This window comes from Echinops telfairi, unplaced genomic scaffold, assembly GCF_000313985.2.
Source record: "Echinops telfairi isolate 266 unplaced genomic scaffold, ASM31398v2 ScPeMD7_443;HRSCAF=831, whole genome shotgun sequence".
Classification (NCBI taxonomy): domain Eukaryota; kingdom Metazoa; phylum Chordata; class Mammalia; order Afrosoricida; family Tenrecidae; genus Echinops; species Echinops telfairi.
In genome coordinates, this window is record NW_022104341.1 from 74,070,934 (window position 1) to 74,084,929 (window position 13,996).

The 13,996-nt window shown below is 53.3% G+C and overlaps 1 protein-coding gene across 1 annotated transcript in view; it reads left to right on the forward strand.

The window, feature by feature from the left end:
• Positions 1-2,987: 2,987 nt before the first annotated feature.
• GLIS1 (GLIS family zinc finger 1) overlaps positions 2,988-13,996 on the forward strand; it is a 106,377-nt gene continuing 95,368 nt past the window's right edge. The window contains exons 1-2 of the mRNA XM_004699410.2: positions 2,988-3,143; positions 8,720-9,611. Coding sequence (XP_004699467.2) covers positions 3,016-3,143; positions 8,720-9,611 — 1,020 coding nt within the window. The 5' untranslated portion in view covers positions 2,988-3,015. The remainder of the gene's footprint in view (positions 3,144-8,719; positions 9,612-13,996) is intronic.

Genomic DNA, 13,996 nt, shown 5'->3' on the forward strand with positions numbered 1-13,996 from the left:
GTAATTGTTCCCATTTCTGTTAGTGTTCTGGGGCGCTCACAGCTTACAAATCTGGGTCTGTCCTGATGTCCTTGCATCAGTCATGACGGAGTGGGTTGGAATCCTCGAGAGCCCCAATCCTTCCAATCTTTGAGGGAGCAGGGGGCCTGGGCCAGAGCATGGCACGGGCTTTGGGCGACTTGGGCCTGACCCCCCCACCCCCACCCCGACTATGGCAGCATTTACTGTGTAACTATGGGCGACACTGGGCAGCTCAGAGCTCTGGGTCCCTCTGTAGGATGGTGGCCAGTGTTTGGCCAGGGTTCTGTCAAGGTCACTTCAGAGCACCAGGCAATGTGCGCCGTGACCGGAGAGACTTCTTCTGTCCCTTCCCCACGCGGACTTGTTTACTGACAGCAAGTAACCCTCTGCGTGTTACCAGTGGAGAAGAAAACACCGAGCCCCCACTGTGGATGGAGGAACCTCCATTTCTTTCCGCAGCGTGATGCTTTTACTTCTCTGCTCAGCCCCTGCTCTCTCTGGGTGCCACCAGGAAACCTCTGAGCTGTTATGGTCTCATCTGTCAAGGCATGGTCCTACCCAGCTGGCAGCATTTCTGCACAGGTTAACCTTGAGGTGTCCAGCAGCTGTTTCCTCCCCAGAGGCTCCCCCGCATGGCTGCTGTTGGGCTCAAAGGTGGGGACGCTCCCTCGGAGGTCCCCAGTTACTCAGCACTTGGCTGAGAGGCAGCAGGACCAAACTGGGGCTTTGAAGGCTGCAAGACCTGGGTTTGAATTGTGGCCCCCCCTCTCACTGACCCTGGCTGTCCTCATCTGGAAAATGGTCGTTACAAGCCTCCTCACAGGGATGGGGTGTTCATGGCAGCACTGATGCATGCTAAGGCCTCCTGTTGATCCACTTGTCCCCCTGAGGAATGGACAGGACTAGTAATTATGGGCAGGGCAGGAGCCCCAGAGGATTGTGGGGAAAAGGTCCTGGCCAAACAGCCCCACTCAATGACGAAGCTCTCCCTGCTCTAAATGCTATTCATGGTCATAAAATTATCAACAGCTATGGGAGGCCTCGTACCAAGGCTTGCCTCTATGGGACAATAAAGTCACATACAGAAACAATTTGGGCAGTGCGAGGCACGCCAAGCCAAGCGGGGTGAGGCACACGGCAGCCTGCTCTCGTTAACTCAGCCGCTCACATTTGTTACCAGAGATTGCTTCTTAATTAAAATACAGCCACATTATTAAAAAAAAAAAAAAAAAAAAAGTTTGCGAAGGGCTGGCACAGAGCAGCCCCGGCCGGTGGAGTCAGCGTGGCTTGCAGCAGGACCGGACCCAGGCCTCTGAGCAGAGGCTCATCTGAGCCTGCTCTGGCTGCTCACTCTGTGGAAAACCGTGCAGTGCCCCACAGGTGAATGCCTGCTGGCCCGGCCAGAACCACAGGCCAGGCATGTTCACACCAGTGTCAAGCCTTGGCTGGAAAGGCTACCTCAGGGTGGACCTGCTCCTTAAACTGGGGGTTGCAACCTCATCATGGGTCACGTAACTGAATGTGGGGTCGTGAAAAATGGGGCTATAGTAAAAGGTTTCTGAATGCTCAATGGCCAAAAATCAATTCAAAGTCACATGTGGTCATGAATCTGAGGAGTGTCTAGCAGCGCTGGCCTGTGCAGTAGGCTCCTCTGTCCATCTCCAGGTGGGTCTGCCCATATGCAGATACGCCCACAGCATGAGGAACTGGATAAAGGGTCGCAGCCTTAGGAAGGTCAAGAACCCCAGGTTTACAGATAACAAAACAACCCCAGGGAGGAAATGTGCCTGATAATAGCCATCTCTTGCATTTCTGCTACACTTCACAGAGTGCTTCAGGGGCTCTCACATCTCCACCTTAATCTTCATCAGATCCTTGTGAGCTTGGTGAAGCTGGGCCTAGGGGGCCTGTCTGGCACAGAACCATAGGAGGCGTGTTGGGTACAATCAGGCCACTCCCGACCCATCGCGACTGCCTGGGAAGGGTCCTGCGCCACTCACAGCCATTGCTACCTTTGAGTCCATTGTTGCAGCCAGTGTCTCAACCCTTCTCCTGCAGGGCCTTCCTCTTGTTTTTGGTTTTGTGCTGCCCCTCTGCTTCACCAAGCGTAATGGCCTTGCCCAAAGACTGGTCTCTCCAAAAACATGTCCAAAGTACACACGATGGAGTCTCGCCGTCCCCACCTGGATAAATCACTGCGCGCTGTTCCCGGGGTGCAATGCCGTTTGGAAAACTCTGTGGATTGGGCTTTGGCGATAACAATGACCAAAAATGCTTAGTAAGCGCCCAGCCAGTAACCTGGGACCCCATGTGTGTCAGAGGACAACGGTGCCCGTCGAGTTTATTTTCTAGAAGTCAGTCACCAAGCCCCATTGACTCATCTTGAGCCGTCAACTTTTCTTCGGCCACTAAGGGCATGAACTGACTGCATCACCCAGGGGCTGCCACCCTGTCCTGCAGCCCCAGTGGCACTGTCAGCCAAATGTTGGGCTGCTAAACACAAGGCCGGTGATTCCAACCCACAAGAGGCTCTTTGGTAAAAGGATGAGGTTGTTGGCACCCTTGAAAATTGACAACCTCGGAAACCCTATGAGCTCCCATGGGCTCCGTGGTAGTGGTCTTGGTTCTAACTCTGCCTGCTGGGCAGTCTCGACTCTGGACTCACCAAGCCCAGCATGCTCTCTTGCACGACCACGTGTAACGTGAGCATAAGACCCCTGCGCTCCAAGAATGCAGGGGTCTGTCTTGTTCACCAGTGTCTGGTACGTGGAGAATCCTTCGTTTTGTGTCACACGTAGGGAACCAGTGAGCCGCACCAACGGCCTCTGAAATGGAGGGATTATGGGACTTACTCCAGGAGGGATTCAGTTCATAACTGGTGTAGGGGTGCTCTGCTCGCTCATTGGCTCTCCCTTTCTCCCCGCCTTTCTCTGTCCAGTCAACGGGAGCTACGGCCACTGCACCTCAGGCTCAGAGAAGAAGAGCCTGCTGGACATGGACCTTGTTGAGGGCCTCAACCCCCCCTGCCGCCAAGCCCTGTTCCTCCCCGCGGGAACCCCACCACTCCGTGGGCACCCCCCAGCCTGCGAGAGACTGCTGCATTTCCCCCATCCTGATAACAGGTATGTGCCCCTGTCACCACCTGAGACTCTTCCCTGGAGGCCCAGACCCCAAGGCCTTCAATCCTGGCTCATGGGACACAGGGAAACTGAGGCACTGGACTGGCCAGGGCCTGGTAGCACAAAGATGGCTTCCTAGTCTAGTCCCCCACACCACCTCCTATGCCAGGGCCTCACAGGGCACACTAAGGGGCCTTTGTTGAAGCAGCCTTTTCCCTGCCAGGCTGAGGTGGCTTTGAGAGGGAATCCGTGACTCTCCGTGGGTGGGCTTGGGGAGGAAAACCTGCCTGAGGATTCACCGAGTGTCAAATCCTAGAACACTTAGAGGGGACAGGATTCTCTGTCCAGGGTCATCGTTGACATCTCCAGGAATCATTGCCCTGCAGGCCCCTACCAGTGACTACTGTCTTAGTGACCTAGTTCCACACCTCGGGCAGACCACAGCAGGCGTGTTTAAAGCACGGGCATTTCTGTTCTGAAAATTCAGGAGTCTAAAAGTCTGAGTTCACGCTGAGAGGTGGTCCATGCTCGTCTGCTTTGGCGCCTGGAAGCTGGGGTGATGCTGGAAGATGCATCTGCCTCTCCACGGCTGGCCCACCTCTCCGTCCTGCGGGTGTCTCTGGGTCCGCTGTGCTCTTTTTATGACTAGAACATTTAGAACCCACCCTACTGCAACATCACCTAATGAACAGAACAAAGGAAACATATTTCCACACTGGCTCCTGTTCACAGGCCCAGGAGCAAGGCCTTCCATACAGACCATTATCCCATCCAGTCATCGCTGGCACATTTCAACCACATCCACTTCTAGACAGATGTTCTGTCTGATCGCTTAGAGGGCTGGAACCTGCCTCTGGGTCCTCTACAGAGGTGTTTAGACACAAACAGGGCTCCGTGTTTGCCCACCCCATCCTTGGGGCCCTTTCCCACTGGGAGGGTTGCTGGCTTGGCTGGAATCTATTACAGGAACCAGAGATTCAGAAAATGGCCAAGTTGCCCATTTGTGGTTCATTCGTTCACCTGCCATTTACCAAATGCCAATTGTGTGCCAGGCAGGTGACCTCTACAGAGCATTGAAAAGCAAGGGCGTCACTTTGAGGCCAAGGTGTGCCTGACTTCAGCCATAACATTTTCAGTTGCTTCATGTGCCTGTGGAAGCTGGGCACTGAATAAGGAAGGCTGAAGAAGCGTCGAAGCATCTGAATGGTGGGGCAGGGGGAGAACATTGAAAGCACCGAGGACGGCCCAAAGGACAAGCCCATCTGTCTCAGAAGTACGGCCAGAGTGCTCTTCAGAGGCAAGGATGGCAAGACTGCATCTCACATGCTTTGGACATGTTGTCCGCAGACTAGTCCCTGGAGAAGGATGTTGTCTTTGGTAAAGTGGAGGGCCAGGGAGAAAGAGGAACACTTGCAAGGAGAGGGACGGACCCAGTGGCTGTAGCAATGGGCGCGGGCCTAGGAGCCATGGGGAGGATGGTGCAGGACCAGGAAGTGTTGTGCACAGGGTCGCTGGGGGTCGGGGCCGACTCGATGGCACCTAACACACCTTTACAGGAGTAGGTCGCCGCCTTCCATCTCCCAGAGCAGCTGGTAGGCGCCTTTTCATTTGCAGCTGGAGCACTTACCCAGGACACCAGGAGCGCCCCCCACCCCCACCCCGGGTATTGTTTAGCAGCCCTTCAATGCATTTATCCTTGGCTATTTCTTTAGGCTCTTCCCAGCTATACCCATGGAAGTCCACTCTGTCTCAAGGTAAAAAGCCCATGGTGACTTTGCGACGCTGAGGAAGCGGGCGGTTTTGTTGGTGATGGTGGTAGTTTTCTGGCAGATATGATCAGGACCCTCATACAGAATGTCTTTGGACGACTGAGAGCAAGGCATGGTCTTTAGCAGGCACCCTATGCCAGCACCCATCTTAATTACTTGCACCCTGCTACCCAAATAGCCGAACTGGATCTGACATTTTTTGTTAGGTACCGTTCCGTCAGCCCAACTTTCAGCACTTAATATGCAGAGCAGAACAAAGCTTTGCCTGCTCCCGCACCACCATTCCAATTGTCTCCGGGGCGCCCATTGTTGCAGCCCCTGTGTCGTCCATCTCACGGAGAGTCTCCCTCGTTCTCACTGCCCCTCCACTTCACCAAGGAAGATGACTTTCTCCAGAGACTGGCCCCTCCTGACCTCTTGCCCCAAGGCTCTGAGAAGACGCCTTGCCATCCTCGCTGCTAACTAGCATGCGGGCTGCACTTCCTCTAAGACAGACCTCTGCATTCTTCTGACAGCCGATGGCACTTGCAGTGTTCCACACCAACCATGTGGTCAAATGTGGGACCTTTCCTCTGATACCATTAGACTTTCTCCTCTTCCTGAAGGGAAAGGAGTTCCCATTTGTCGATCCTCCCCCCAGGCCAAACCTGTACCTTCTTCCCCCTGCTTGTGACCCTTTCCCGAGCCCAGGCCCTTTGCCCACTGCCTGGGTTCCCACAGCCTCCCCTCACCAGCCTCCTTACCACCACCTGACTTTCTCATCCTGGTCACAGCAGCTCCTGCATGCTGACCACTGTGTGCCTGTCACATCAGCATGTCACCACAGCACCAGGAAACCCGGGTCCCACACCCGGGGACAACCACTTCAGACGCTTTTACTCAGCCCATAATTGGCACAGGGAAATTGGGCCTAGAGTGGTGAGAGTTTTTAACGAACAGCAGGGCTTAAAATGACTCCACCATGATCAGGAGACTGTCTTGTGAATTGAGTTCAGGTCTTGGCTCCCTGGGTGGTCCTTGGGGGCAGAGTGCCGAACCTCTATGCACCTCATTCACATGGGGTGGGAAACAGAGTGAGCAGGCCCCTCCACAGGGCTGGGAGGGCCCTGAAGATGTGGCTCCTCCCTGCCACTGCCTGCCACCACACCCGCTACCCTTTTTCCAGAGGGGCTGCCCATGTTCACATCTTCAGGTATCAGCCTGTGGAGACCCTCCTTTTCCCTCTGTTCCCACCATGCACCGTGCTTCGCTGTCTCCTCAGGGCTGGTCCACCGTCCCCACTAGAAGGGGGAGCTGCTGTCCGAAGCATCGCTCCATTTCCTTAGCACTGAGTGGAAGCCCATGAGGTGAAACTGCTGCCCTCAGACCAGCCTACAACCAGGGAGCCAAGGGGCACGTGGGACCCACAAAGGCTGAGTCTCCTCAATTATTCCAACGCCAGCATCCCCTCCCATGGCCAGGAGGATGGGCAGAGGACGTCAAAGCTGCAAAGGAATGCCGTGGTCCATGGTCTGTCGCCATCATCTTCCAGGAGAAGCTGGCCGTTCCTGACAGCAGACCGCAGTGGGGCCCCTCAGCTTCTGCCTCAAACATCCCTAGGGCCAACATCCTGCTATGGTCCCTGGGGGTGCAAATGGCTCTCCTGCAGGTGGAAAGGTTGGCAGTTTGGACCCACCCTTCGGGACCTCAGACAACAGTCATGGGGATCAGTCCCCCACAAGTCATCCAACGGAGCAACTCTCCTCTGTGCACGTGGGGTCTCCAGGAGTCAGAATTGACCTGCAGCCACGAGCAGCCACGGCAGGGACCTTCTCCGTGGTCAAGCAGTGGCTGTTTTTTTGAGAGGAAAGCACGGGAGGCACTTGAGCTGCTCCCTCCCAAGCCAGCTTGGCCCGGGAAGAGTGAGGGGATGACCGCATCTCGACTCAGCCTGGTGTGGTGTGAAATGAGCAGAGAACCTGGCTAGAAACCAGTGTACCAGAGATGTGATGAGGTCAACAGCCCTGGCAAGCCTAGCCCTGCCCATTGGCACCACCCTCGCTCTCACGAAGAGGGTCAGTCTGATGCGGACAGCGAGGAGGAGAGGGACCCAGAAGGACAAAGCAGCTTACCCAAGTCTGCACAATGGGGACATGGCTGTAACCCACGTCTTTGGCCAACTCCTGCCTCCACCTGGCCTGTCTCCCTGCTCCCCCTCCCTCCTTCCCCTGCTAAAAATTGCAGCTTCATCTAATCAATGAATCAATCTTTTGATGTCTGGGCTTAAAATTCTAGGATGTCCTCCTGAGAAGTTTTCCCTTGACTATTCCTGGGAGTTCTTCTCACCTGTCAAGCCCCGACCCACTGACATTAACAGTGGGACACTTCCAGTAACCTTGACACAATGAGCACTTTGAGGAATTCAAAAATATTACCCAAAATTAAGGGACCTGCAAGCAGAAGGGAAAAACAAGCTGAGTCTGGATGTCCCTCAAACTATTCATCAAAGTCGTCTTCCCACAGGACTCATGGTGTGGGGGGCGTGAGGAACGGTGGCCTCCCATCCACGCAGCACATCAAGCAGGAGGTCCTGCCCAACTATCATGGTGGAAACTCACACATGCCCCTGTCTACCCACTGCCGGGCCCCCTCAGCCACTGGCCTGCACACAGACATGGACCTCTTGGCGAGCCTGAGGAAGGCCAGGCCTTAGGGCAGGGCAGGATGCAGTTATGACCAGATCTTTTAAAGATGATTACTGGGGCAAAAATATCTACCCTAAAGCATTCATGGAATCGACAGGGTCTACATATTTAACTCAGTGATGTAGGTCATGCTCCTCATGTTGTGTAACTTTCCCAAATTATCCCACCATAGGAACGTAAACCCCATGTCCCCTAAGTCAACGGCTCCCTTTCCCTCTTTCTCCTACCTCCGGTAACCACTCAGAAGCTTTGGCTTCTAGATGTTGGCTTGCTTCGTGTAAATGAACTCAAATAGGGTCTGTACTTTAACGGCTGTATTGACCTGTAATTCATGCAACTGTTTGTTCTTTGCTGCAGCCGATTTATCACACTCAGCCAAATGGTGTGGACTGCAACAGGACTTTTTTCTCCTTGTGCTGAGTAAGATCATCCTTCAGAAGGGGCCTTGGTGGTGCCGTGGGTTAAGCATTGGCCTCTGACCGAGAGGCTGGCCGTTCCACCCCACCAGGGAAGGTTGAGGCAGTCTGCTTCAGGACGGATTCATAGCAGGGGTGGGGCGGTGGAGCAGCCCCACTCTGCCCGCAGGGTAGCCACCCTCGAGGGCAGTGGGTTTGGTTTGGGTTGGAATACTCCTTTCCCATGTCTAGAATCAGGAGCCTTGGTGGCGTACTGGGTTACGTGTCGGGCTGCTAACGACCAGGGCAGCAGTCTGAACCCACCAGCCTCTCGGAAGGGTCAAGATAAGGCTCTCTGCCCCCAGGAAGAGAGTCTCAGGAACCGCAGGCGCAGACCTAGTCTGAGTCTGAAGCAGCTCGATGCCAGTGAGTTTGTTCGTCTCTTTGTGGATGTCTATGATCAACAGCTGGCCTTAGGATGAAGGATAAGGCAGTAACCCTTCTGGGCTTGCTTCTCAGCACATGCCCTTGTTCAGACCCTGCCCTTCTCCACCCTCTCTCCCTCCTTCCCCCTGTCTGCTCTCTCCCTCTTGTCTCTGGAGCCTGTCTGTCTCAGCCTCCCGCCCTGACTACGAGCTTCTCCATCCTTCAGTCTTCAGGCTCCCTACCTGGACCTCCACCCCCACCCCCACCCCCACCCTCACATGAGCTCTCTGGCTCCTGTCTTTCAGGTCACCCAGACCCCAGGCCACATATGTGAACGGTGGCCTCCCACCCACGCAGCACATCAAGCAGGAGGTCCTGCCCGACTACCAGGCCATGGTGGAAACTCACACACCGCTGTCTACCCACTGCCGGGCCCCTTCGGCTACTGGCCTGCACACAGACATGGACCTCTCGGGCCGAGGCCTCACCAACCCTGCACCTGCCTGCTACCTTATGGGCAGTGAGCCCAGCGCTGGCCTAGACCCTCCCCCAGAGACCCATCTCCCTGAGGGCAGCCTGAAGCGCTGCTGCCTCTTGGGCCTGCCCACCACCTCCTCGGCCTCCCCATCACCCTGTGTCTCCTCCGAAGGCCTCAACATCACTTCCATCACCCGCTCCTCCCAGACTGCTCTGGTCACCTGTGTGAATGGACTCCGGAGCCCCCCTCTGCCAGGAGGCCTGGGGAGCCCCCCACGGCGGGCCCGGCCTGGCCCTGCCACCATGGAAAGTCACGAGGGCACTTTGCAACTCGAAGCTTGCTGCAAGGGGGGCTACCTGAAGCAGGAGCCTGTGGACGAGTTCTCAGAACTCTTTGGGCCTCACCAGCAGGGCCTGCCACCCCCCTACCCGCTGTCTCAGTTGCCCTCCAGCTCGGGCCTTGAAGGCTTGGGGCTGGGCCTGGTGGGCAGGGCGGTGGGCGGGCGGCAGGCGTGCCGCTGGGTGGACTGCTGTGCAGCCTACGAGCAGCAGGAGGAGCTGGTGCGGCACATCGAGAAGAGCCACATTGACCAGCGCAAGGGTGAGGACTTCACCTGCTTCTGGGCTGGCTGTGTGAGGCGTTACAAGCCCTTCAATGCCCGCTACAAGCTGCTCATCCACATGAGGGTCCACTCCGGCGAGAAACCCAACAAGTGCATGGTGAGTCCCTGCCGCAAGATCCGGACTACGCTCCAGCCAGCCTGCCCCTGGCAGAGCAGCACCCTGGGAGAGCTGCCCAGAGACTCCCGAGGGGAGGTGACTGGTCAGGATGATCAGTGTACCTGACCGAGGGGCCCCTCTGTGCTCCCCAGGTGCCAGGTACCCTCCTGAGGTGCTACATGTGCCTTTGTGAGCCAGGGCAGCTGGGGTCATGTAAACTAACGGTTGGTAACTGAGGGTTCCAATGGTCAATGCCCATGGTCACTATGGGCACATGGACCCCCAGCACATCTGCCTGGCCAGCTCTGGCCTCTGATTTCCCTATGATGGAAATCTGTATCCGAGGCTGGGAACACAGCCTTCGATTCTGGCCCCCACCTAGCTGCTGTGCCCACCCTCTAGGTCCAATGGCTTACCTGGGGAGGCACCTGCCTGGGGCAGAGGTGGTGCTCTGCATGGTAGAAGAACATGGGCCACCAAGGCCTCACTCGGTATTTCAAGCTGTTAGGACATCGGAAGAAGCAGTGTATCTGCTCTGAAGGCGCCAGTGTCCCAGCCAGTGTCCTGGCCAACATCAGAGCCTTTCACATTTTCAGACCTTGGGCTCTGCCCTCATGGAGCGCACAGTCAGGGAAAGTGTCTCACCGAGACAGACACACACTCTGGAGATACTGTGGGGGTAAGCCTGCGTCCCTGTGCAAAGCTTAGGGCAGCACATGGAGGGGCGGGCAGGAGGCAGGAAGCATGAGCAGCCAGCAGCATAAGCTAATTCTCCTGGGGCCAGGTGTTGCTCTTGGGGTCCCCTGTGCTTGTGGAGCAGGGAGCTGAGCCTTTGACCAGATGTGGCTTATCAGCTTTAAGGAGGCTGCTCCTCGAAGGGTGAGGCGTGTGGCAGGACGATGGCAGTAGGAGGGGCCCTCGGCTGCTGTTTGGAAGAGTATGGTGGGGAGAGGCTGGGTCGAGCAGGCTGAGAACTTGACTTTCTCATCTGCCGTTGGGCTGAAAGAGTCGGGAGGAAGAGCTGGTGGCTGGGCTCATCCCAGAGTGTGGGGGTGGGGACGGGGGGCGGGGGTTGCTGGGGGTGAGTAGGAGGGTGGGGGTGAGGGTGAGATCTTGCAACATCTGGTTTACTGATGGGTAGGTCCCTCCCTGGAAGGGGATGTTCCTCAGGCCAGGCAGGACTGCTGGACACCAGGCTACAGAGGAGCCTTTGCCTCCCTTGGAGACCTGACAGCTGACAGCTCCTAAATCTCACATAGACATTCCTTCTGCTGTGGGTGACTTGTGGCCTGAGCCCTGGCATGGTGTGGCCAGTGGCCTGCTTACAGTAGAGTCACCTGTGGAAACTCACAGCAGGGGCTCTTGCAGACAGTGTTGGATTATGCCATAAGCAAGGGAAACGGGCTTAGTACTAACCTGTAGTGAACAGTTTCCCCTCTTTCCTCCTCACCAAAGCTTCTCATTCTGTCTCTCCCTCTCCCACACTAGAGCACCTTTCTACAGGATCAAAGCTTCTTTTTAGAGTTACAGTCCATGACAGGCTCAGTAAGCAAGCCCAGGCTTGCTTGAATTTGCTTACTACCTTACTGACTGGGTACTCTGTCCCTGCTTCAAGATTATGTAGGCCTTCCCTGCTCATTCTCGGGTTGAGAAGATGGAGGCTCAGTGTGTGGGCCAAGGGGCCCAGGTGACTCAGGGAGGTCTTAGGATCTCTCTCTAGGGTTATTCCTCCTGGGCCAGCTGCCAGAGTGTCATTCCATTGAGTAAAGTCTACACCCAGCTCTGGGATGGAGCTGGAGATGAGTGGCACACTCTAGGGTGGAGTCCAGAGGGCTTCCTGGAGGAGGTGTGCCCCCACTCTGCCTCCACTCACCCATGATTGTGCTCAAACTTTACAAACGTCCTTTCAAACCCAGGGGTTGTATAGGCGAGGAAACAAGGGTTGGTCGAATGGGTTGAACTCAGAGAGAGTCTATACACAACAGAACAACACTCGGCCATGTCCCGTGCCATCCTCACACGTGTTCTTAGGTGTGAGCCCATTGTTGCAGCCACGTCCAACCTGTTTCATTGAGGGTCGTCCTCTTTTTCGCTGCCCCTCCACTTTAGCAAGCATGATGTCTTTCTCCAGGGATTGGTCTCTTCTGATGACATGGTCAATGCACCTGAAATGAAATCTCACTATCTTTGCCCCTCTGGCTGTAGCTCCAGTACAGACCTGTTCATTCTTTTCACAGTCCGTGCTACTTTAAATATTTGTCTCTTGCACCATAGTTCAAACCCATCCATTCTTCTTCGTTCATCTGTATTCAATGTGCAATTTTCACACGCATATGAGGTGATTGAAAAACCATGACTGGGTCAGGTGGACCTTAGTCCTGAAAGTAACATTCTTGCTTTTCTATACTCTAAGGAGGGCAGCAGGTTTTCCCAAAGCAATGTGTTGTGTGATCTCTGGACTGCTACTTCCATGAGCATTGATTGTGAATCCAAGCAAGATGTAATCCTTGACAACTTTAATCTTTCCTGAATTTATCATGATGTTAATTATTGATCCAGATGTGAAGATTTTGGTTTTCTTTACCTTGAGTTGTAATTCACACTGAAGGCTGCAATCTTTGATCTTCATCAGTAAGTGCTTCAAGTTCTCCGTTTCAGCAAGCAAGATTGTTCTATGTGCACATCACAGGTTGTTAATAAGTCTTCATCCAATTATGATGTCTCGCTCTTCTTCATAGAATCCAGCTTCTCTGATTATTTGTTCACCATACGGATTGAATAAGTATGGTGAGAGGATACGACCTTGACACACACATGCCTTTCCTGACTTTAAACCATTCAGTATTCCCTTGTTCTGTTCATACAACTACCTCTTGATCCACGTACAAGTTCCACATGAGCACAGTGAGGTGTCCTAGGATTCTCATTCTTCTCAGAGTTGTCCATAGTTTGCTATGATCCATACAGTCAAATGCCTTGGCATAGTCCATGAAACGCAGGTCAACATCTTTCTAGTCTTCTCTGCTTTCAGCCAACATCCATCTGACATCAGCAGTGACACCCCGAGTTTCTGAATCTGGCCTGGACTTTTGGCAGCTCCCTGTGAATGTACTGCTTGCAACCATTGTTGGATGCTCTTAAGTATAATTTTACTTGTATATATTATTTTATAGAATATTTCAATATTGCAGCTTGAGGCTTGAATATTTTCTTTAGTTCTTTCAGTTCAGGATATGCTGAGGATGTTTCTCCCTTTTGGTTTTCTGTATCTCGATCTTTGTACATTCCATTAGAATCTTTGACTTTTTCTTCTTGAGCTGCCCTTTGAGATTTTCTTTCAGCTCTTTGACTTCATCATTTCTTCCATTTGCCTTAGCTACTCTATGTTTAAGAGTAAGTTTCAGAGTCTCTACTGACATCCACTTTGATCTTATCTCTTTCCTGTCATTTAATGACCCTTTACTATATTTATTTATGATTTTCTTGAAGTCATCCCAGAGCTCATCGGGTCTTCTGTCATTAGTGTTTGATGTGTCAAATTTGTTCTTGAAATTCAGGTGGGATTGACTCAAGATCACATTTTGACTCTTAAGGACTTGTTTTAATTTTCTTCAGCTTCAGTCTGAACTTACATATGAGCAATTGATGGTCTGTCCCACTGTTGTTCTCTGGCCTGGTTTTAGCTTTTGATATTGAGCTTCTCCATTGTCTCTTCCCACCAAACTCAAAACCAAACTCACTGCCATTAAGTCAACCCCGACTCTTCGTGGCCCTAGAGGACAGGGTAGAACTGCCCCTGTGGGTTTCCGAGACTGTAAATTTTTATGGGAGTGCAAAGCCTAGTCTTTCTCCCACTCTCTTCCCACATTTGTAGTCAATTTGATTTCTGTGTGTTCCATCTGGAGAACTCCGTGTGCGTGGGCATCTTTCGTGTTGCCATAAAAAGGTACTTTTGGTGAAGATGTCATTCGTCTTAAATCATTCTATCATGTGATCTCCAGCTTTGTTTCTATCAACAGGGCCATATTTTCCAACTTCTCTTTGTTTCCAACTTTTGCATTTCAATTGCCAATAAATACCAATGCATCTTGATGACATGTTTGATCAACTTCAGACTGCAGACATTGGTAGAATTCTTCAATTACTGCATCACTAGCTTTAGTGGTTGTCACATAAATGTGAATAGTAGTTATACTGACTGGATTTCCTGGCATGCAGGCCAATATTATCCCATCACAGACAGCACTGTACTTTAAAGACAGATCTCAAAATGTCCTTTTTGTCGATGAATACAATGACATTCCTCTTGAATCTGCCATTCCCTGCAGTAAACCATGTATATGACTGCCTGATTCAAAATGGCCCAAACCAGTCCATTTGAGCTC